This window comes from Chrysemys picta, unplaced genomic scaffold, assembly GCF_011386835.1.
Source record: "Chrysemys picta bellii isolate R12L10 unplaced genomic scaffold, ASM1138683v2 scaf313, whole genome shotgun sequence".
Classification (NCBI taxonomy): domain Eukaryota; kingdom Metazoa; phylum Chordata; order Testudines; family Emydidae; genus Chrysemys; species Chrysemys picta.
In genome coordinates this window covers 36889-61058 of record NW_027053020.1, presented here as the reverse complement: position 1 = coordinate 61058, position 24170 = coordinate 36889, and the positions used below count along the sequence as shown (strand labels likewise).

The window sequence follows — 24170 nt, the reverse complement described above, 5'->3', positions numbered from 1 at the left end:
AGAGCTCCACGGCCCCAGCGGTAGAGCGAGGAAGCTACCAAAACAAAGTGAGCGCTGGAGACTGAGCAGAGCTGGCTGCTGGGACCCACAAAACCTGCAGTCTAAGGGCTCGTCTACATGGGGGAATCGACTGACCTCCTCTAAGCAGAGCAACCACGGCGCTGTAGCTATTCCAGTATAACCCCCACACACATGGACACTCTATTCCAAATAAAAGCAACTTTATTCCCCAAAATTACTGCTCTGCTTCCAAAGCTATTCCACTATAGCCATGGCAGGAACTATTCCCATGTAGACAAGCACCTAAATCTGCAGGGATCCCACCTGACAGAGTTGATAGCTTTGGCATGTTCATTGGTGCCCCGTTGGAAGAAACGGCTGAGGGCAGCGTTGTATTCTCCGTCTCGCCAGACTCCAAGCCTGCATGCCACCGTACTCCAACACGTTAGTTGGCTCCCTACAGGGGCAAATGGATGAAATTCTATGGCCTGTGTTACACAGGCAGTCAGATCAAATGATCCCATTGTCCCTGCTGCCCTTAAACTCTAGGAATCCGTTGCTGCAGCTTTACCTAGTCTTGGGAGGGAGGGAGGGAAAGGAAGAGAAAGGCAAAGGAACCTCTGAGATGACACCCCCTCCCCAATAAATGGCACATTTTCGATAATTAAATATCAAACTGGGAACCCCCCAGAGTCTTAACAGATTCTGTCTCTTCTCCACACAGCTAGAGCAGACCTGCCCCTCAGAAACTCTTTGGATTCTAATCTCCTCAGAGACAGATTTATATTCAGCTCGCATGCAGCACGGGAACAGGGATAAGCAGCTCTCCAGCACATCGCCCGATAGGGCAGTGGAAACTGAACCTGACTTCTCTTTTCTGTTATGGGGATGTTCTCATGCATGCTCCAGAAAGTCACATGGTGGTAGATTCAGGAGATAGGAACAAACAACTAGAACATATGCCATTGTGCAAAACATGCACCTTTCTGGTTGTACTGAGCTCTGCTTTGCCAGTGAGAATGGAGGGTTTTGTACGAACAGGAGATGGAACAGGAGCTTGCTCCATCCCCTCCACGCACGTGATGTTAATTTTAGATTTCTGCATCTTCCCCTCCCAGAGTCAGTGGGGGACAAGGAGCTCTGTGGCACCAAGTATCAGGGGGTAGCCGTGTTAGTCTGTATCTACAAAAACAACAAAGAGTCTGGTGGCACCTTAAAGACTAACAGATTTATTTGGGCATAAGCTTTCGTGAGTAAAAACCTCACTTCTTCGGATGCATAGAGTGAAAGCTTTCACTCTATGCATCCGAAGAAGTGAGGTTTTTACTCACGAAAGCTTATGCCCAAATAAATCTGTTAGTCTTTAAGGTGCCACCAGACTCTTTGTTGTTTCTGTGGCACCAAGGATTCAAGTTCTACAACAAAGACAAAGGGCAGGAAAGAGGTAGAAGAGCAGAGTTGGGGGGTTGGAGTCTTTATTATTATTATTAATAATAGCACAGTAGCACCTAGGAACCCAGTTGAGGTTACGGATCCATTGCGTCAGGCACAGCATAGACATAGCTTGAGAAGCAGCCTTTGCACCACAGAGCTTAGTCTGTTCCCCCCGCCGCTCCTTTGAGAGGGGCAGGGGGACAGAAAACTAGATATCAGACTAACCAGGTTAGAAACATTAGGTAAGTAACACCCTCTGCACTGGTAGGGGGGCAAATACTGTGGTGATGTTATTGTATAGTTATGCAGGGCACCTGCACCCACCAGTCACTGGTCTTTTACCCAAGAACTAAATAGTTCAGTTGTCCCCTAAACATAACAAACCCTTTGAAACCCAAACACGTGGTCCCTCTCCCACTTAGGTTCAGAGAACAACTAAAAAAGAGTCTTTATGGAGCTCTGCATGCAGTTGAGCGGCTTTCAAGCATTCCTTGCTACCTGCTAATGTCTGAGAAGTGAAACCAGTCTGTCCTCTGGCTTCTCTGCAGCTGATTAGCCACAGGGGGCTCTCGGGTCCCTTTCCTCCAAGCTGCTTCTTTGACTTTACATAAACACAATAAAAAGGAGTTTCCTGCAATTCCACTATCCCCGTCTCCAACTGTGGCCAGTACCAGCTGTTTGACAGAAAGGTGGGAGAAGCCCCAGAATGGGCAACTGTGGAATAAGGTCTACTCAGGTCTACACAGAAGTGTTCCATTTTATTACCTGCAAAAATGTCCCTCTGACCAACAACAACATATTTATACACACCCTCCTTATATAATAAATACACTCAAAGGCCTTGATCCTGCAAGGTGCCAAGAGCCTCGCACACCTGATATTCTCTGAACTCCAAAACCCACTGGGTGCCACCCCACCCACTCCCCTTTGAACCACCAAGTACACGCAGGGGACAGTGTTTGCCAATGCTTGGAACCCTACAGACAACTATACAGAGGAAACCCACGGATCACCCCACTTACCTTCACACTTCACTCTTGTATGTGATCCGTCAGCCCTTGTCCTCAAAGGAAACCTGCACAACATTTTCAAAAAGACGGGCTTGGGAGTTTAAATTCATAACTTTGCTAGACACTAAAAATCCTGGACTGAATAAAGATACTGGGTTTATGGTTTATTAACAACCATCTGTTAAGCAAGAGAAATCAGGGTTTGATCCTGCAGAACACGGAGAAAAGGGAAAACTGAATTTTGCAAAGGGAAGCCACAGGTTAACCCTAAAATGCCCAAACTCCAATGGTATTGAGCCAAAGGTGTGGCATGACAAACATGACTGTAGATGGACACTTGCAATGAATTTGTTGTTATTGCTAATGGTAATTTTTGTAACTAATGTGTTGCTATTACCACAAACTGTACAAATGTACAATGTGCCTAATCTTTTGGAACATCCCTTGAACATGTTAAAAGGAATACATGAGAACAGACTATGTTAAAAGGCCTTGTTATACTGATGTTTCACAGTTAATGCCTGTAAACAGTATTGGAACTTTTCACGGGGAAAAGACATTCCAGACCTAATGTGCTGTATAAAAAAAGGGAAACTGAGGCACACTACCATATTGCTTTCATGGCTAAATGCCAAGATTCCTGTACTATGAGCAACCTTGACGTCTACATTGACTTGATGTTGACTGGGTTCCAAACATTTGCCAGAGCTTGTATGGACAAAGTAGCTGTTTTCTTTAGCTCTTGGCAAGTTCACACAAGACATAAACAGGTACCATGCTGCAAGAGCAGATCCAATCCACTATTGTTCTAACCAAGTTTTACCTTGAGTTTGTAAAGACATTCAATCATGTTATTAAACATGAGTTTTTGATAAACCATTTCTGTTATACACTGGTATGGCTTCTAACCCAATACTAGCTGTAGTGAGACAGACCCAAGGATGGGGAGCTCTTGGGATGCAATCAGTGATGTTTGTGTCATCCCTTCCTGCATCAATTTTGCATTGGGGGTGTGAAGTTATTGATATAATCTGGGACCATATAGATCATTGTTGCAACCAAGGTCCGGTAGTGGCACCCAAATCTTGTATAAAGGGGGTCAAATGGGGTGTCTAAGACAAGGTTATGGTTTACTGGTTATGATTATGCTGTCTATATGTGTGTATCAATTTTGTAGTTGAAGTTATGAATATTGGCTCTATACCAGGCCTGCACAACATGTGGCCCGCGGGGGCCCACTGTGCGGCCCACGGGGGTTGAGTAGATGGGCTCACTGTGCGGCCCGTGGGCGGGGAGGGGGGTGAGTAGGCAAGCGGTGGGTGAGGCACGGGGGCTGAGGAGGCAAGCAGGCGGGCAGTGGCAGGGAATGAGTAGGTGAGCCGGGCGGGTGGAGGGCTGAGGAGGCGAGTGGGCGGGCAGTGGCAGGGGGTGAGTAGGTGAGCCGAAGGGGGGAGGGGGGGAGGAGGTGAGTGGTGAGTCGGTGGCTGACCTGTTCTACTGATCTGGTCTGGCTCCCATCCCCTCTCCCAGGGCCAGCTCCAGGCACCAGCAAAACAAGCAGGTGCTTGGGGCGGCATTCTGGCGCCGGCCATCATAGATGCCGACTCCGGGCCATGGGGAAAAAGTGCCCTCGCCGCCCCAGCTCGCCTCCGCCTGCTCCCCTGACCGCACCGCCGCCGCTCCGCTTCTATGAAAAGCGCCTGTGTAAACAGCGCTGTGTGTGCAGGAGCTGCTGCGGCTCCATGGGGGTAGAATTTGTGACGGGTTGGATCACAGAAACCCCCTTGGGAGCTGCCACCTGATGTGCAAAGACTACCCCTGCTTCTGTTTTCCCTGCCAGCTCAGGACTCCAGCACCCTGTCTTGCTGAGCCAGACACTCCAGTCTGGCTCCAACACAGATCCAGGGTCTGAATCACTTGTCCCAAAGCTGCAAGTTTACCTGAAAACAGCTCATAGTAGTGTGCTTGTCTTTAGCACTCAGATGCCCAACTCCCAATGGGGTCTAAACCCAGATAAATCCGTTTTACCCTGTATAAAGCTTATGCGGGGCAAACTCATAAATTGTTCGCCCTCTATAACACTGATAGAGAGATATGCACAGTTGTTTGCTCCCCCAGGTATTAATACATACTCTGAGTAAATTACTAAATAAAAAGTGATTTTATTAAATACAGACAGTAGGATTTAAGTGGTTCAAAGTAGTAACAGACAGAACAAAGTAAGTCACCAAGCAAAATAAAATAAAATGCGCAAATCTATGCCTAATCAAACTAAATACAGATAATCTCACCCTCAGAGATGCTTCAGTAAGTTTTTCTCAGACTGGACACCTTCCAGGCCTGGGCACAATTCTTTCCCCTGGTACAGCTCTTGTTGCAGCTCAGGTGGTAGCTAGGGGATTCTTCATGATGGCTCCTCTCTCTCTCTCTGTTCTCTTCCCCCCTTTATATCTTTTGCATCAGGCGGGAACTCTTTGTCTCTCTGGGTTTCCACCCCCCCTCACTGGAAAAGCACCAGGTTAAAGATGGATTCCAGTTCAGGTGACATGATCACATGTCACTGCAAGACTTCATTACTCACTTGCCAGCACACACATATACAGGAAGACTCATAGGTAAATACAGCCATCTGCAGACAATGGGAGTCATCAAGATTCCAAACCATCATTAATGGTCCACACTTTACACAATTACAATAGGCCCTCAGAGTTACATTTTATATTTCTAGTTTTAGATACAAGAGTGGTACATTTATACAAATCAGATGATCATACTCAGTAGATTATAAGCTTTGTAATGATATCTTACAAGAGACCTTTTGCATGAGGCATATCCCAGTTACTTACATTCACTTATTACCGTATTTTCTCTAAAACTATCTCAGTTACATTATATTGACTTATTATCAAGTTTTTATAAAACCATATAGACTGCACAACGTCACACCCTCCTCCTGAACTTACTGCCAGAGACTTGGACACTGACCATGGTGGAGGCAGTATACGTAAAATTCGTTTTTGGGCTCCCCTATGGGGCAGACACTCCTGTGTCCCCCAAAAGGGAAAGAGACCCTGATCCAGCTGTAGGCTCACAGCTACCAGCTATGAGGGACCTTTCGCTGGCCAGCCAAATCCCCCCCCTTTCACTCAGGTTGGGTTTGCTTCCAGCTAGAGTCCTTGGGGTTTGTTCCCATCGCAGCAGTCACCAGGATACATGTCTCTGTGCACCTCTTTCACTCCATTACAGCCAGGTCATGCTTCTGTGTTTTACTTGCTTTGTCTCTGAAGTCCAGGCTGATGGGCAGCCTTTCCTTTTTCCAGGTCAGCCTTTTCCCAGGCGAATTGTACATCAATTTCCATTTGTCTTCCCTTGAGACCATCACTTAATGAGCTGGGATACCACAGAGAACACCCTCCTGCCAGAACAGGCACCCCTCCACTCCTGTCTTGCTAAATTAGACATCCCAGTCAGCTTCAGCACAGACGGAGGTTGGGCCACACCCATCTGCAGTTCACTGAAACTGAGATGCACTCAGCTCAGGGGCTTCTTAGTTAACAGAGACATTCCCAGTGCCCATTGTTCAGTCTTTCTGGGCAATTTGAAACTTGTGTAGTTTTAGCTTCTTTTGATCTTCATTCTTACTTATTTTGCTTCCTTTTCTGTCCCTACTTCCCTTTCCCGAAATAAGCAAACAGAAAATAACAAACCAGTAAAGAACGGTTACTTACCTTCTGTAACTGTTGTTCTTCGAGATGTGTTGTTCACGTCCATTACACATTAGGTGTACGCGCGCCGCGTGCACGGACGTCGGAAACTTTTTCCCTTAGCGGCTCCCGTCGGGCCGGCGGGGCCCCCACCTTCCCGCCAGAGCGGCGCCCCGCTCCAGGGTATATATATCCCTGCCGACCCGACCCCTCCGGTTCCTTTTTGCCGGAGACTCCGACAGAGGGGAAGGAGGGTGGGAAGTGTAATGGACGTGAACAACACATCTCGAAGAACAACAGTTACAGAAGGTAAGTAACCGTTCTTTCTTCTTCGAGTGATTGTTCACGTCCATTACACATTAGGTGATTCCCAAGCTTACCATTGGAGGTGGGTAGGAGTCAAGGTACAACTGACTGTAACACAGCCCGACCGACCATCGCGTCCTCTCTGGTCTGATGATGGATCGCGTAGTGGGCTGTGAACGTATGTATGGACGACCAGGTGGCTGCCTTACAGATCTCCTGGATAGGGACCTGCGCCAAGTAGGCCACTGAGGACGCTTGGGCTCTAGTCGAATGGGCCCAGATCTCCGGGGCCGGAACATTGGCGAGCTCATAACAAGTCCGTATACAATGCACAATCCATGCCGACAAGCGCTGTGTCGAGATAGGCAAGCCTTTCATACGTTCCGCAATCACAATGAACAGCTGGGGTGTTCTGCGGAACGACCTGGTCCGCTCCAGGTAAAATGCCAACGCCCTTCGGACATCCAGGGTATGTAGGCTGCGGTGGTGAGGGTCCGTATGGGGTTTAGGAAAAAACACCGGTAGGCAAATGTCTTGCCCCATGTGAAACTGTGATACCACCTTTGGGAGGAATTTGGGGTGCGGCCTAAGTTGCACCTTATCTTTATGGAACACCGTATAGGGTGGTTCCGAAGAGAGGGCCCTCAATTCCGATACCCTTCTGGCCGACGTGATGGCCACGAGAAACGCCACCTTCCACGAGAGGTGCGTGAGGGAGCAAGTGGCCAGGGGCTCAAAGGGAGGACTCATGAGTCTATTTAGGACTAGGTTCAGAGACCACGTCGGAACCGGCGGGCGTGAGTAGGGAAACACTCTTTCCAGCCCCTTGAGGAATCGGGCCACTGTGGGGTTGGAGAATACTGACACTCCCAACTCTCCCGGATGGAAAGCCGAAATAGCGGCTAAGTGAACTCTAATTGAGGCGGGCGCAAGCCCTTGATTCTTGAGGTGCAGTAAATAGTCCAAGATGGACGGAACTGAGGCCTGTAAAGGTTGTATGCGTTGAGGCTCACACCAGTGGGAGAACCTTTTCCACTTCGCCAGGTATGTTGCCCTTGTGGAGGGGTTCCTACTATTAAGGAGGATTTGCTGAACCTGGTGAGAGCACCTGTGTTCTGCATCGTTCAGCCAGAGAGATACCATGCCGTGAGATGAAGCGAAGACAGGTTCGGGTGGAGTAGGCGACCTTTGTCTTGTGTGACTAGGTCGCGATGGAGGGGAAGGGTGATTGGATCGGTCATGGACAGTTCCAGCAGGGACGTGAACCAATGCTGGCGAGGCCAGGCCGGGGCAATAAGTATGATCGTTGCCCTGTCCCTGCGGGTCTTGAGAAGAACCTTGTGTATAAGTGGAAATGGAGGGAAGGCATATTTTAGGCTCCCTCCCCATGGGATCATGAAAGCATCCGCTAATGATCCCCGGCTGAGGTTCTGGAACGAGCAGAACTGAGGGCATTGGCTGTTGTCCCTGGTGGCGAATAGATCCACCCGGGGAAAACCCCACCTCCGGAAGATCGAATGCAGGACGTCTCCTCTCAACGTCCATTCGTGCATTCGGTAGGATCGGCTGAGGCGGTCCGCTAAGCCGTTTTGAATTCCCGGAAGATACGTCACGATGAGGTGTATCGCATGGGCTATACAGAAGTTCCATAATTGGAGTGCTTCGTGACAGAGGGGAGAAGACCGGGACCCGCCCTGCTTGTTTATATAGAACATGGCGGTAGTGTTGGCCGTCAGGACTGCCACGCTGTGACCTTTTAGGAAGGCATGGAAGGTCTGGCAGGCGAGGCGAACCGCTCTTAGCTCCTTCAGATTGAAGTGAAGCAGCTTGTCCTCTCTGGACCACAGCCCTTGGGTCCGCAGTTCCCCCAGGTGCGCCCCCCAACCCATGTCTGATGCATCTGTCACTAACGTCAGAGTGGGTTGTGGGGCAGCAAAGGGGATCCCCTCGCATACCTGCTGGCGATCGAGCCACCAGCGTAGCGAGCTGAGTACCTGGTTCGGGATCGTGACTACTTGATCCAATGGGTCTCTGTTGGGGCGATGCGTGTGGGCGAACCACAACTGTAAAGGCCGGAGCCTCAGCCAGGCATGTCTGACCACGTGTGTGCAAGCTCCCATATGCCCCAGAAGCTGCATGCAACACCTTGCCATTGTCGTGGGAAATTTTTGGACCGAGCTTACGGCCCCGTGAATTGACATGAACCGTGCCTCTGGTAAACTCGCTTGCGCGGTTACCGAGTCCAGGGTAGCACCTATGAAGTCCAGCCTCTGTGTGGGGACTAACGTGGATTTCGGCACATTGACCCGGAGGCCGAGCTTGTCGAACGTCTGCAAGGCCAGCGTTACGTGAGATCGGACTTCGGCCTCCGACCTGCCCGCGAGTAGCCAATCGTCCAGGTACGGGAACACACGCATCCTTCTTTTTCGAAGGAAGGCTGCTACCACGGACATGCACTTCGTAAACACTCGTGGTGCTGACGCCAGGCCGAAGGGAAGGACCGTAAATTGGAAATGGCGCTGGCCGACGACGAAGTGCAGAAAACGCCTGTGGGCCAGATTGATTGCGATGTGAAAATAGGCATCTTTCATATCGAGGGCAGCATACCAATCCCCCGGATCCAGGGATGGAATAATAGTTCCAAGGGAGACCATACGGAAGCGCGCTTTGATCAGGAACCTGTTTAGATCGCGCAGGTCCAAGATAGGACGGAGGCCCCCTTTTGCCTTGGGAATCAGGAAGTATCTGGAATAGAATCCTTTTCCCCTTAGGTCCAGAGGGACCTCTTCTACTGCTCCTGCAGCGAGAAGGGTCTGTACCTCCTGTATGAGGAGTTGCTCGTGAGAAGGGTCCCTGAAGAGGGACGGGGAAGGGGGATGGCAGGGAGGGGGCGAGGAAAACTGGAGGGTATAGCCCGCCTTCACTGTGCGCAGGACCCAGCGGTCCGATGTTATGCGCGACCAGGCCCGGTAGAAACGGGACAGACGGTCCTTGAAACCCAAAGGAGGATCCGGAATATGAAGTGGTACGCTGTCCTCGGGCGTAGCTTCAAAAGCCTGGTTTATTTCCCGGCTGTGGCTTGCCCTGGCCATGATTCTGGCCCTGGTTAGGCGTATTGTTTCGTCTCCGCCTGTTATCCCTGCCTCGACGGCGGTAAGGCTCGTGTCGGGGCCGAGGGTGGTAATGCCTTTGCGGCGGCTGGGGCTTGAAGGGCTTACGCTGCGTCACCGGCGTGTGCATACCCAACGACTTAAGGGTCGCTCGTGAGTCCTTAAGGCTATGCAGCCTGGCGTCCGTCTGGTCGGAAAACAAGCCCGAACCTTCAAACGGGAGGTCCTGCAGCGTGGTCTGTACCTCCGGCGGGAGACCTGAAGCCTGCAACCACGCCGAACGCCTCATCACGACTCCCGACGCAATTGTTCTAGCCGCAGCGTCGGCTGAGTCTAGAGCGGCCTGTAAAGAGGTCTTGGCCACTGCCATTCCCTCATCCACCAGGGCCGTGAACTCCTGATGAGCGTCAGGTGGGAGGGAGTCCTTAAACTTGGCGACTGATGCCCAGGAGTTAAAACTGTGCCTGTTTAGAATCGCCTGCTGATTGGCGATCCTCAGTTGAAGGCCTCCCGATGAATAGACTTTCCTCCCGAATAAGTCCAATCTCTTAGCTTCCTTGCCCTTGGGGGCAGGAGCTTGCTGGCCATGCCGCTCTTTCTCGTTTACCGCCGAGACCACCAGCGAACAGGGGGACGGATGTAGAAAGAGGAAGTCAAACCCTCTAGATGGGGCGAAGTATTTTCTCTCCACGCCTTTTGCAGTTGGTGCACTGGAGGCCGGTGTTTGCCACACCGTCTTATAGTTGGACTGTACTGTCCGTATAATCGGGAGAGCGACTCTGGAGGGGCCCTCTGGGCTCAGGATATCGACCATGGGGTCGTCCTGCTCTACGGTCTCCTCCGCCTGCAAACCCAGATTGAGGGCTACCCGGCGAAGCAGGTCTTGATGTGCCTGATGGTCAATCGGGGGAGGGCCGGACACCAATGTGCCCGCAACCGCCTCATCTGGCGAGGAGGAAGAGGTCGGGGCCTTCTGCCCATCCTCATTATCCTGCAATCCGGGCTCAGCCAATTGCTCCTCTGCGGCCTGACCCGCCGCGTGGGATTGGGACGGTACCGTACTCGGTGCCGAGTCCACTCCTTCCCGCTCCGGTGGTCTAGAGACCGTTGCCTCCCTATACGATGGCGGACGGTGCCGCGGGGAGCGGGATCGGTACCGGGATGGCCCGGATCTCGAGGCCCTCGATGGGGGCCCTTGTTGGTGGTAGGCCCAGAGTGTCCAGAATGGCCATTGGCTCGGCTGGCCCCATTGTGACTGTCCGTAGTCCCTGCTGGTCTGTGACCTACGGGCAACCCCGCCGTATCGGTCTGAGTCAGTCCCCGAGACCACGGACGGTGACCTGGAAGGCCACGGTGGAGCCGTAGGACGGTGCCGGTCCGATCTTGGAGAGTAGCGCCTTCGCGACCAGGACCTGGAATGGCGCCTCGTCGACCTGGACCTGGAACGGTACCGGTGATCACGGGACCGGGAACGGCTATGGCTGGTCGGCCTTGGGTAACGAGCCGCCAATGCTTCGCGGTGCCGACTCGTGCTCGGTTGCTGAGTCGGTGCCGATCGTTTGCTGAAGCCCGACTGCTGCGGTGCTTCTTGCGCCGGGGGCAACCGGGAGTCCACCGAGGCGGAGCTCGACCGGGACCAGTCCCTGGAACGGTGCCGAGACGGCGACCGTGATGGGCGCACCATCGCCGGCTTGCCTCTGCGCGGCAGCATAGGCGGGGCACCTTCAGCGCGTACTGGGGCCTCAACGGACAAGGCGATGAGGTCCTTAGCTGCCACAAACGTGTCCGGAGTGGAGGGCTGTTCCACAAGTTCCTCCAGCCCTTCATCGTCGCTCGACGCGCTCATCCCGGGGCTTGACGGGCCCTTCGGCGCCGGAGCCACTACCGGGGTCCTTGATGAGGCCGTGTCGGCCTTAGGGGCACTCGAGGTCTTTACCGGTGCCGCCTTCTTATGCGGGGAGCGACCGCGGGCCTTAGGTTGGCCCTTCACTTTCGCCGGCGAAGACGATCGGCGTCGTGCACTTCCCCGCTGGGTCGGTGCCGCGGTCTTCGAGTGACCCGCCGGCGCCGGTTCCCGCACCGAAACCGGGGCGCTCCGCACGGAGGCAGACGGTGCCGTCGAAGTGGAGGGCTGTAACGCCGTCTCCATGAGCAGCTGCTTAAGGCGAAAGTCCCTCTCTTTTTTAGTTCTGGGCTTAAAGGCCTTGCAGATCTTGCAGCGCTCTTTCTGGTGAGCTTCCCCCAGGCAACGCAGACACGAAGCGTGGGGGTCGCTCAATGGCATAGGCCTGCGGCACGTGGCACAGGCCTTAAAACCCTGGGCGTGTGGCATACCCCGCCGCCCGGGGCCGGTGCCGGGGCTGAACAAACAACCCCAGCAGGAGCTTTAAGTACTCTAATGAGCCGTTAACTACTGAGTAAACACTATCTTACAACTAACTGATAACTGCTAGATAACTCTAATGACTATTGCTAAGGGACACTCTCAGACGAGAGACAGAGTTGTTCCAACGCCGCCACGGACGGTAAGAAGGAACTGGAGGGGTCGGGTCGGCAGGGATATATATACCCTGGAGCGGGGCGCCGCTCTGGCGGGAAGGTGGGGGCCCCGCCGGCCCGACGGGAGCCGCTAAGGGAAAAAGTTTCCGACGTCCGTGCACGCGGCGCGCGTACACCTAATGTGTAATGGACGTGAACAACACATCTCGAAGAAGAACCACTTTGTCTGTTCTCCAGCCACCACACTTAAAACTCACTTAAAATCACTACCAGTATCTCAAAGCAATCAGCTGTGCACAGATCCTGCTCGACTACGCCACTGTGACGGGTTGGATCACAGAAACCCCCTTGGGAGCTGCCACCCGATGTGCAAAGACTACCCCTGCTCCTGTTTTCCCTGCCAGCTCAGGACTCCAGCACCCTGTCTTGCTGAGCCAGACACTCCCGTTTGGCTCCAGACACAGATCCAGGGTCTGAATCACTTGTCCCAAAGCTGCAAGTTTACCTGAAAACAGCTCACAGTAGTGTGCTTGTCTTTAGCACTCAGATGCCCAACTCCCAATGGGGTCTAAACCCAGGTAAATCCGTTTTACCCTGCATAAAGCTTATGCAGGGCAAACTCATAAATTGTTCGCCCTCTATAACACTGATAGAGAGATATGCACAGTTGTTTGCTCCCTCAGGTATTAATACATACTCCGAGTAAATTACTAAATAAAAAGTGATTTTATTAAATACAGACAGTAGGATTTAAGTGGTTCAAAGTAGTAACAGACAGAACAAAGTAAGTCACCAAGCAAAATAAAATAAAATGCGCGAATCTATGCCCTAATCAAACTGAATACAGATAATTGCCTCACCAGTTCCAGAGTGCTCCCTTTTACAGGCTAATCTCCTTTTAGCCTGGGTCCAGCAATCACTCACACCCCCTGCAGTTACTGTCCTTTGTTTCAGTCTCCTTCAAGTATCCTGGGGGGGGGGGGGGGGAGTGGAGAGGCTCCTTCTTTAGCCAGCTGAAGACAAAATGGAGGGGTCTCCCCTGGGTTTAAATAGACTCTCTCTTGTGGGTGGAGACCCCCCTCCTCCCTCCTCTGCAAAGTCCATCTCTAAGATGGAGTTTTGGAGACACCTGGGCAAGTCACATGCCCCTGCATGACTCAGTCTTTGCAGGCTGACGCCATTGTCCACATGGCATCTTGCATGTCTCCAGGAAGACTTCTCATGTGGATTGGAGCATTCCAAGATGCATTGTTCCCCAAGTGTCTCCTGATCAGGTACTTAACCTGGTGAATTCCTTCCTAAAGAAGCTGACCAAATGCCTCACAAAGCTTACTTAGAAATCAGGCCAGCATACAGCCCATATTCTTAACCTCGAGTAGAAAATGATATATATGTGCAAATAGGATGAATAGATATAGTAGATCATAACCTTTACAGAGATATGTTACATGGCACAGGCAGCACAAAACATATTCCAGTTATGTCATACATACATTTATAAGCACCCCCTCCCCATAAAGCCTTATGGAGTACACTGTCACAGAATTGTTCACATCCCTGAGCGACACAGTTGTACCGATATAAGTCTGTAGTGTACACCTGGCCTTACTCTTGTTTACTTTTGCCAATGCGACTCTCACTAAATGCAATGATCAAAGGGGTAGCCGTGTTAGAAGCAGCAAAGAGTCCTGTGGCACCTTACAGACTAACAGACGTTTTGGAGCATGAGCTTTCATGGGTGAATGGCATCCGAAGAAGTGGGTATTCACCCACGAAAGCTCATGCTCCAAAACGTCTGTTAGTCTATAAGGTGCCACAGGACTCTTTGCTGCTATTACTAAATACAATGTTGGCACTAACCATTGATTCTTGGCACACTTCTCTCTGCCCGCCCCTCCCCCCCCCCAAAAGGAAACTTAAATCACCCAAAAGAAGGGGTAAAATTAGCCATAAATGAGACAGACACACATGAGCTTAACAAACAATATACACATCCCACCAACTACAGCCAGAATATTCCCCTTTTCCACACATCTCTGTGGGGACTCACCATCTTTCAGAGCTCCTGCCTCTACTCCCCTGCTGCCAAAGACTGAATTACCTCAGCCATAGGGAGAAACCCAACTTAAATAGTGCCCCAGGCGCCTCCCCTTTCCTCACCATCTCTTGGGAGGCCACAACAGCTGTAAAATAGAGGTAGCAGGGACGTAGCAGCTCATTTCCAGGACAACACCAATAGAAGGAGGAACTGTTAAGCAGAACAGGTCTTGGCTGTGGATCTGAAGACTCGGGATTTCAATCATACTCATGATCCATGTGAGACTGAAAAAATATGCACATATAGAAAAGTTAGTGGGAGGGCCCTGCTGTAACTGCTGGCTTCATTTTAAGTAGGAGAAAAGGACGGTCTAGTAGGTAGGATACTGAACTGAGCCTGGGAAGTCATGGGTTCTATTCCTAACTCAACCACAAAGGCCCAGATTTGACCTCAAAGTTATTTAGATGCTTAACTCCCACTGATTTCAATGGGAGTTAAGTGCCTAAATACATTTAAGAATCTGGTCCAAGTTCCCTAGGTGACCCTGGGCTAGTCACTGAATTTCCCAGACCCCCTATCAACTAAGAAGAACACTTCCCTACTTCACATGCATTGCACGAGGTGCACGGAGACTGCAGTGATGGGGGCCAGAGAAGTACCTAGACTGATTGAGGTTTACCTGGGTTCCTTATGCCAGTCCCAGGGTTACAGACAACCCAGGATCTGTGATCAGATAACAGGGTTTATTTCCTTATTCGCCATCACATCCGAAGGAAAACAGAGCGAATTCTGAGCCCCTCTCTGCAGCATCGCAGCTGCCCGAGCCTCCGAGCCGCGCCCCCCGTAGGAGCAACAGCTGGGAGCTCCAGGGAGGGGCCGCTGCTTTTCAGGAGGGGAGACTCGGGATGGGGGTGGGGGAGCCTGCGAGACTTGAGCAGTTCAAAGGGCAGCCAAACTTTTCCATTGTGCCCCCTGGCAGGTTCGGGCGGCAGCTAGCGAGAGGAGAACGCCGCCCGGCCAGAAGAAAAGTGCCGCGCGCTGTGCAAGCCCCCCCCCTCCCCGCAGGGAAGTTGGTCCAATCTAGGGTTACCATATTTCAGCAAGCAAAAAAGAGGACGTGAGGAGCCCCGCCCTTGCCCCTCCCACTTCCCATCCCCCTCAGAACTCCCAACCCTCCCCCCCGTTCCTTGTCCCCTGACTGCCCCCTCCTGGGACCCCTGCCCCTAACTGCCCCCCAGGACTCCACCCCCTACCTATGCCTCCCTGCCTCTTTTCCCCTGACTGCCCCCTCCTGAGAACCTCCCCCCATCCTAACTGGCCCCCTAGGACCCTACCCCCTACCTGTACCCTGATTGCCCCAACCCTTATCCACACCCCCACCCCCAGACAGACCCCTGTGACTCCCACGCCCCATTCAACTGTTGGGGTCCACTAGGTATAGCTACCAGGTAACTCGGGAGAGCGGAAGGCCAAAAGTGTCAATGAAACTCTTTTGCTCTGGGCCTACCTGAACCACAGTGACTCCATCTTGGGAACTCTCACCTACTTCTGTGCTAACTGCTTACATGCTCTGAAGTAGGTTGAAGCAGAAATGTAATGTCAGCTTTTTAGCAGATGGCTGCAGTTTCACTCACACTAGCAGAAATAATAGAGATAAGAAGCGGGGTAGTTAGTTTGCAGGCGTCTAATCCAAGGTCGCAAAGACTGAGAAAGTTTTCTCACAAGCTTATGTAGAGTTTATTGTAACAGTTGTCTGGAAGGGAGGGGTAAGGGGGAACAGCCAGACAAAGAGATGTATGCAAACAGTTTAGAGTACAAAAGGTAAAATTTGTTTGTATTTGTTGCACTGGATTTGAGACATGCTGGTCTCCTAGTGCCATTTCAGAGCTCTGAAATAAACTTGGCTTGCTTTCTCCCCTCGGTGTCTTTATTGGTGCCAAGCACACCGGGCAACGAACCCCCTGTTTGCCATCTCGGGCCCAGTTCTGGGCAGTCAACACAACCCCTCCCCACCCCCTGACAGCCCCCCCAGAACTCCCGACCCATCTAAACCCCTCTGCTCCCTGTCCCATTGACTGCTCCGATCCCTCTCCCCACTCCTGCCCCCTGACAGCCCCCTCCCGAACTCCCAACCCCCCCCCTCGCTCCTTGTCCCCTGACTAACCCCTCCTGGGACCCCTGCTCCTAACTGCCCTCCAGAACCCCACCCCCTACCTAAGCCTCCCTGCTCCTTGTCCCCTAACTGCCCCCTCCTAAGACCCCCCACCCTAACTGCCCCCCAGGACCCTACCCCCTACCTGTACCCTGACTGCCCAAAACCTTCTCCACCCCCCCAAAAAGCCCCCCTCCCGAACTCCCGATCCCTCCCCATCTCTTGACTGCCCCCTCCAAAATCTCCCTGCCCCTTCTCCTGCCCCCTGGCCCCCTTACCCTGCCGCTCAGAACATGGTGTTGGGCTCTGTGCGGAGCCGGACACGTCGCTGCGCTCCCCAGCGCAACACACAACCCGCTCCCACCCCACCCAGTGCTGCCGGAGCGGGGCACTGGGCAGCAGGGGAGGAGGAGCTGCCGAGGCCCGATGCAAATGGCCCGGCAGCCCGGCTGGCTCAGAATGCGGGGGAGGGGGGGGCGGGGAGGAGGAGCTCTACAGCTGCTCCGGAGTCCAGCCCGGCAAGCTGCGGGGGAAGGGCTCTGGCAGCCAGAGCCCTATGCGAGCGGCTGAATTTCCTGCAGCCCTCCCAGCCGCGCCTCACTCTGCATGGGGGGGGAAATCCCCGACATTTTTAGTGATTTACAAATTCCCCCCCGGACACTATTTTTACCACAAAAAGCAGGACATGTCCGGGTAAATCCGGACGAATGGTAACCCTAGTCCAATCCAAGCTGTGACCTCACCCACCTCGTGCTCTGAAGGGCGAATTCAAACGCCCAAAGCGGCTCCCTCAGGCCAGAGCCCCAGGCCGGGACCCTGTGGCCAGGCTCTGTCCCTCCAGCGCAGAGCGCGTCTCTCTCTGGAGACAGAGGTGTCCGGTCAGCCAGAGCCCCGCCAGCCCCACGCTGCGGAGACCAGGCACCCGCTGGGGAGGCGGGGCCTCCTCACAGGGCGGGTAGCCTGGGGCTCGGCCACTCGGGGGAGAGGCTCAATTGGTCTGGCCCCTCCCAGCGCTCCTGTCCCCTAGCTGCGAACGGGGCGTAGCAAGCCCAGCACGAGCCCGCCTTACCCTAGCCTGGGCGCGGCCGGGGTCGGGACGGGTGTTATGCCCCGCCCCTGCGCCGCCCGGACCAATAGGAGCTCAACATGCCTCTGGCTCGAAAAAGGGGAGGGGATGCCGCCGGGTTTTGCCAGGGCTGCTCCTGTGAAGGGGCTGTCGGAACCTACTGCGCGTGCGCTTCCCCCGCCAGATGGCTGTAATGAGCCGCCGTGACCACCCGGTGGCAGCAAAGAGTTTGTAGAAGAGCAGTTTGCTGCTATTTCTGTAAAAAGGCCAAAGTAGCAATTTAAAAATAAATCAAATCAATTTGGTCCTGTAAATAGTCACCCTTTTTACAGTTCTGTCTAGAAACACAAAACCAGACAAATAATTCTACTTGACAGGAATTTTGCGTTTTTGCCTGTGAGAGGCCCTCAGCATAAAACTACCTTTGAAGTCACGGGGCATTCAGGCCCATGATACTTTTGCACTTCAGACTCCCCAGGGCTTTGATGAGAGCTTTGGTGGCAGAAGGAAAGTTAACTATATAATTATTCAATCTATTTAATAGAATTAGGCCCAAATGAAAGCTCTAGTTTTAATTAAACGATAGAAAACAGTCATACATACTCCCTTCACTGTGGTCGCTCCATAGAGACCAATCACTAAGGGACCCCTTCTGCGAGGTCTTGTCAGTAGCAGCAAGGACCTGCTTGAAATATCTAGTGGTTCCGCTTGTAATTAACAAACACACTGGCTCAAGCTCCCACCAAGAAGCCTGGGGAAAACTAAATCCCCCTCCTTAGGCACCCTTAACAGGCAAATTTTCTGTCACAAGTAACTGTGTATGAAACAAAGAAAACTTATAAGAGAAAAGGGACAGCATTCATATGGGAAACAATAAATCAACTGCATGGTGAATGAATACTAAGCAAAACCCCCACTTCCACAGTACATTGGGCAATGTCCTTTGCCTCAGTTTCCCCACCTGCAGAGCTGACAGTCCTATGAACAAATATTCCTTTAGCACACCACTTCCCTCCTTTTCCTCCTGCTGGCCTCCACTCATGGTTTGCAGTCAGAAGTTAGTACTGTTCCCAGGACAGCATCTCTCACAGCCACTACTGTCTTCAGCCACAATATAAAGGTTGAGTTCTGAGGCTCTATTACATAACCCAGCTCTCAGTGATTCCAGGTCTGGTAGCTGCGCTGTGGAGTGCACTCAGCTATATTATTATACTATCCAGCCTCAGCAGAGAAAGGCTCAAGCAATCTGCATGAAGCCAGCCCTTATGACGACATTGGGCTGTTAGCCCTATATCTACAGTAGACCCTCATATGAACACCAAACTGATCAGTCAACCACACACCGCATTTGGAACCAGAAGTATGCAATCAAGCAGCAGCAGCGACAGAAAAAGGGCGGGAGGACTAGCAAATACAGTACAGTAGTACTGTGTTAAACATAAACTACTCAAAATAAGAGGGAAAGTTTAAAAAAAGATTTGAAAAGGTAAGAAAACTCTTTCTGTGCTTGTTTCATTTAAATTAAGATGGTTACAAGCAGAATCTTGTCCTTGGTAAAGTTTTAAAGCTGTATTAAATCAATGTTCAGTTGTAAACTTTGAAAAGAACACCCATCACGTTTTGTTCAGTGCTACAAACACTTCAGTGTTAGGAACAACCTCCATTTCCCGAGGCGCATTTGTAACTTTGAGGTTCTACTGTATTGAGTTCCCGGGACCAGTGGCAGCCTCCCCCCAGACTAAGGGGAGGAGCTACTGGACCCAGGGCTCAAATAAATACGGGGGGCAACAAAAGAGAAAACAGGAACGGGAATGAGGTCATAGGGTAAAAGCAGGGATCCAGAAGGGAACTGTCAACCCTGTGAATTGCAAATTTACACTGTCCTGCTATGGCATATATCATTTTCTTCCCTTCATCAAGCAATGTATTGTATTCAAGGGCCTGATCTCGTACACCTGACACAATCAAGTCCCTTGAGCCAAGACTTGTCAGTTGAAAGGAGAATTGGAAATACTGCATTTCATGAAGCACAGACAGAAGAATGCGCAGCCAAATCCTTCCCCTTCCCATTCCTGCTAGCAGAGCAGAGCTCACCAGAGCCAGAAAGGCACATATTCTGCATGCTGATACCTGTTCCAGATGTTTGTTCCCAGGGCCACCCGGGGGGGGGGGGGGGGACCACAACTTGCCCCGGGCCCCACAAGGGCCCCCATGAGTTTTTCAGGGCTCCTGGAGCGGGGTAGGCCCCCTGAATCCTCTGGGCGGCCCTGTTTGTTCCTATCGCCTGAATCTATCACCATGTGGCTCTTTCTTTCCAGAGCATTTGCAAGCACATCCCCATCATTGACCCAAGGCACCCCGATCGTGGGATGTGTTGGAGGGTCCCTCACCCCTGTTCCTGGGCTGCGTGGGATCTGACTGGAGATCTGCCTCAGAGGAGATTAGAATCCAAGTGTTTCTGAGGGGCAGGTCTGCCCTACCTCAGCGGAGAAGAGACAGACGGGATTCCCAGTTAAATTACTGAAGTGCTGAAAATATGCCATTCATTAGGGAGGGGCTGTCATCTCAAACATTCCTTTGCCACCTCCCTTCCTTTTTCTAGGCTAAGCTGCAACAACGGCTTCTTAGGCTTTAAGGGCAGCAGGGACAATTCTGACCGCCTGTGTAACACAGGCCATAGAATTTCATCCATTTGCCCCGTAGGAAGCCAAATAACATATGTGGGACTAAGTCTATCTCCCAGAAAGGCCTGCGGACTTGAAGACATCCAGAGATGGAGAATCCACCGCTGCCCTCGGTAGTTTGTTCCAATGAAGCACCAATGAACATGTCAAAGATCTCACCCCCATCAGCTTGGATCATGGTATATCTAGGAGAGCCTCAGGGCCTGTCTACATGGGGAAACTGACCAGCATGGCTATAGGAGAAGAACTTTGGAAGCAGAGGAATAGAACTGCTCTTATTTAGAGCAGGGGGGGGTTATACTGAAATATACAGCACGATAAAAAGGTCCCTTAGGTTATGTGCTAACTACTTAGGCTAAACTCTCCGTTCAATCTTGTATTTTGCTGTGACACCAAGTACCTTTCCTAGGCTATGTCTACACTAGCACTTTGTTGGTAAAACTTTTATCGGTCAGGGGTGTGAAATAAACACATGCCTGACTGACATAAGTTTCACTGACAGAAGCACCACTATGTCGCTGGGAGATGCTCTCCTATTGACATAGCTACCGCCACTCATGGGATGGTTTTATTATGCTGATGGGAGAGAGCTCTCCCGCCAGTATAGAGCGGCTACACGGGAGACCTTACAGCAGTGCAGCTGCAGTGGTACAGCTGTAAGGTCTCCAGTGTAGACATAGCCCCAGACCTGGGGAAGAGCTCTGTATAGCTCGAAAGCTTGTTTCTTTCACCAACAAGTTGGTCCACTAAAAGATATCACTGCACCCACCTTTGTCTCTCTAAGGCCCTTCAGTCTGGCAAGTAGTAGTTAACCAGCCTATTGAAAGTGGTCACAGCACAGAGTGGACTCCCACATTGTTACTTTAATCAGCTTTTTAAAAATCCACCAGTAGCAGACAAAGAAGTTCATTTTTATCCACACAAATAAATGTACACCACCAGCATAGAGCAATGTTTTCCCCAAAGAGAAATTAAGACTTTCATTACACAGAGGAAAAATGGATGCTGTGTCTATCACCACATGCTGCGTATCACCCCCCGCCCCCTGCTTTCTCAAAGGCAATCAGACTCCCTGACTCAAACACTTCTGCTTGCGTTAATGGGTATGTGTTCTTCACTAAAGCTACCATATAACTCGGCTTGTGAACTCCCTGAAGGCAGGGGCTGGACTGTATCTTATGCTTCAGTGCCGTAACATTCTGAAAGCAAACTGAGTCCTCTGGGGTTTTGCAACACAAATGTTATTAATTAACAAATACTGCTTATGTCCCTGTCCAGAGTAGCATGGTGCTTTAAGACATGCGTAATAGCTAGTGTAGTACAGGTAGACCTGCTGGTTACTTCTTAGCTCTGGGTTCTTATTCTAACTGTTCTTCCATTCTCCTTCTATTGATCTTTTTGGGCTCTCTCTTGACACACTGTTGTCCTACGTATCCTCACTAGCTCTTTCTTCCATACTATTCCTGCCTTCCTTTGTTGTTGCTATTGCAATTGAAAATGCTGCCCTCTTTGGGAGGAGAAAAGATGGTATTCAGTATTTTCCCACAGTTCAGCATTCCGAGGCACAGAACTTGGGTACCTTGCCTTGATCTAGACCGGGGCAGGCAACCTATGGCCCACATGCCAAAGGCGGCACACGAGCTGATTTTCAGTGGCACTCAACACTGCCCGGGTCCGGGCCACTGGTCCGGGGGGCTCTGCATTTTAATTTAATTTTAAATGAAGTTTCTTAAACATTTTTAAAACCTTATTTACGTTACATACAACAATAGTTTAGTTATCTATTATAGACTTATAGAAAGAGATCTTCTAAAAACGTTCAAATGTATCACTGGCACGCAAAACCTTACATTAGAGTGAATAAATGAAGACCTCGGCACACCACTTCTGAAAGGTTGTCGACCCCTGATCTAGACACTTTTGCCAGTTGCAAATGCTTCTTAGGCAACACATATGATTTGCACTAGTTCAGAAAGGGGGTTGTGTTTTGTGAGAAACTCCAGCTTGCTGCAAATGTACAGGATTCGGTGATTCATGCATTGCAGCTGATTCTCTGAGGCCTTGTCTTCACATGGGAATACAAAGTGTGTTTCTACCATGAACTAACACAAAATAAAGTCCTAGTGAAGACAAGACAAGTGTAGTTTTAACACGTTAGCAACTCAAGATAAACTCTTGGGTTGAGATTACCTGCGACTGCTAACGCATGTGAAAACTACAAACTGCCTTGTCCTCACTGAGATTTTACCAGGTCAGCTAGCATCCGGGCCGGCTCCAGGCACCAGCCTGGCAAGCAGGTGCTTGAGGCGGCCGCTCCGGAGAGGGGCGGCACGTCCAGCTATTTGGCGGCAATTCGGCGGACAGTCCCTCACTCCCGCTCGGAGCGAAAGACCTCCCACTGAATTGCCAACGCAGATCGTGATCGCGGCCTTTTTTTTTTTTTTGGCTGCTTGGAGTGGCCAAAACCCTGGAGCTGGCCCTGGCTAGCATGTAATAAAAGCACACCTGTTTTCCCTAGTGTGGATGCTCATTAAGAACTAAACTCATAAGAAACTGTTGAAGTTGTGCCATTTAAGAGAGCAAAACAAGTAAATTACTTTTCTTTTGGCAACTATTTATTCTATCTCAGGGCGTTTCTATGCACCGTGGGGTGCCATGAAAAGCTACTGGGTGCCTACACAATTGTTGATTCTTCGGTATTTTGCCTTAGGTGCTATACACATACTGCAGTAACTCACCTTGTACTTTCATACTGGGCCAGAATATGGTATCTTGCATGTTGTAAGTAAAAGCCTCAAGGATTTTGTTTAAAAGGTTCTGCCTCATGCTCTGTGCAACAAAATCTGCCCTCTTTTCTTCCCTAATTTCACTGTAAATTTGAATTCATTTCTTAGTTCCTTTGACTCACTGTGTAACTGAACTTTTAAGTCACTTTCCCAGCCTGTGCTTTGGTGTCCCCCTTTGTAAGTTGGAGAGCTGCTGTGGGGCACTAGCCTAGGACTTGGGAGACCCAGACAAAATTCCGTTCTCCAGCAGAGACTCCCTCTGTCACCCTGGGCAAGTCACATAGCTTCCCTGTGCCTCACTTCACCATCTGGTCAATGAGAATAACAGCCCTGCCGTTCATCTCAGGGATGTCGTGAACATAAATACGTTAAGAGATTGCGAGGGGCTCAGATATCATTGGAATTGGGATCCACTAAGTACTGAAGACAGGACCTAGATCCTGTTCCATCTTACGGAGCCGGACTGATACCAGAATGTTTATAGAGGGCCTTGCGATGACTGGATGACAAGTCCATAAGAACATGAGACCGGCCATACTGGGTCAGACCAATGATCCATCTAGTCCAGTGTCCTGTCTTCTGACAGTGGCCAATGCCAGGTGCCCCAGAGGGAATGAACAGAACAGGTAATCATCAAGTGATCATCCCCTGTCGCCCATCCCCAGCTTCTGGAAAACAGACGCAAGGGACACCATCCCATCCCGGTTAACAGCCATCGATAGACTTCCTCCATGAACTTATCTAGTTATAGTCTCGACGTTCACAGAATTCTCTGGCAAAGAGTTCCACAGACTGACTGTGTGTTGTGTGAAGAAATACTTCCTTTGGTTTGTTTTAAACCTACTACCTATTAATTTCATTTGGTGAAATGTGTTATGAGAAGGAGTAAATAACACTTCCTTATTCACTTTCTCCACACCAGTCATGATTTTAGAGACCTCTATCATATTTCCCCCTTAGTCATCTCTTTTCCAACCTGAAAAGTCCCAGTCTTATTAATCTCTCCTCATATGGAAGCTGTTCCATACCCCTCATCATTTTTGTTGCCGATTTCTGTACCATGTCCATTTCTAATACATCTTTTTTGAGATTGGGCAACCACATCTCCACACAGATTCAAGATGTGCGCGTACCATGGATTTATATAGTGGCATTATGATATTTTCTGTCTTGTTATCTATCCCTTTCCTAATGATTCACAACATTCTGTTCGCTTTTTTGACTGCTGCTGCACATCGAGTGGATGTTTTCAGAGAACTATCCACAATGACTCCAAGATCTCTTGCTTGAGTGGTAACCGCTAATTTAGACTCCATGATTTTGTATGTGTAGCTGGGATTATATTTTCCAATGTGCATTACTTTGCATTTATCAATATAGA

At 50.7% G+C, this 24170-nt stretch overlaps 1 protein-coding gene across 3 annotated transcripts; it reads right to left on the bottom strand.

Moving 5' to 3' along the window:
- Window positions 1-204: 204 nt before the first annotated feature.
- On the bottom strand, window positions 205-17650 carry LOC135978571 (uncharacterized). Of its 3 annotated transcripts, XR_010595969.1 has the most exons (3): window positions 17001-17376; window positions 14224-14385; window positions 205-457 (listed from the first exon to the last, which is right to left on the bottom strand). XR_010595969.1 is itself a non-coding variant. In XM_065579458.1 (2 exons), exon 2 carries the CDS (start codon window positions 11894-11896, stop codon window positions 9503-9505), a length of 2394 nt encoding a protein of 797 aa, XP_065435530.1. In that variant the 5' UTR covers window positions 11897-14385; window positions 17001-17650; the 3' UTR covers window positions 9361-9502. The 3 variants fall into 3 exon arrangements, 2 of the variants coding, with proteins under 2 accessions (XP_065435530.1, XP_065435531.1); XM_065579458.1 differs by lacking the exon at window positions 205-457 and having other exon boundaries at window positions 9361-14385; window positions 17001-17650; XM_065579459.1 differs by lacking the exons at window positions 205-457; window positions 17001-17376 and adding an exon at window positions 15609-16094 and having other exon boundaries at window positions 9361-14385.
- Window positions 17651-24170: the final 6520 nt, after the last annotated feature.

Excerpts from the sequence above, each read along its gene's own strand:
- LOC135978571 (XM_065579458.1), bottom strand. The coding sequence starts at position 11,896 with ATGCCACACGCCCAGGGTTTTAAGGCCTGTGCCACGTGCCGCAGGCCT.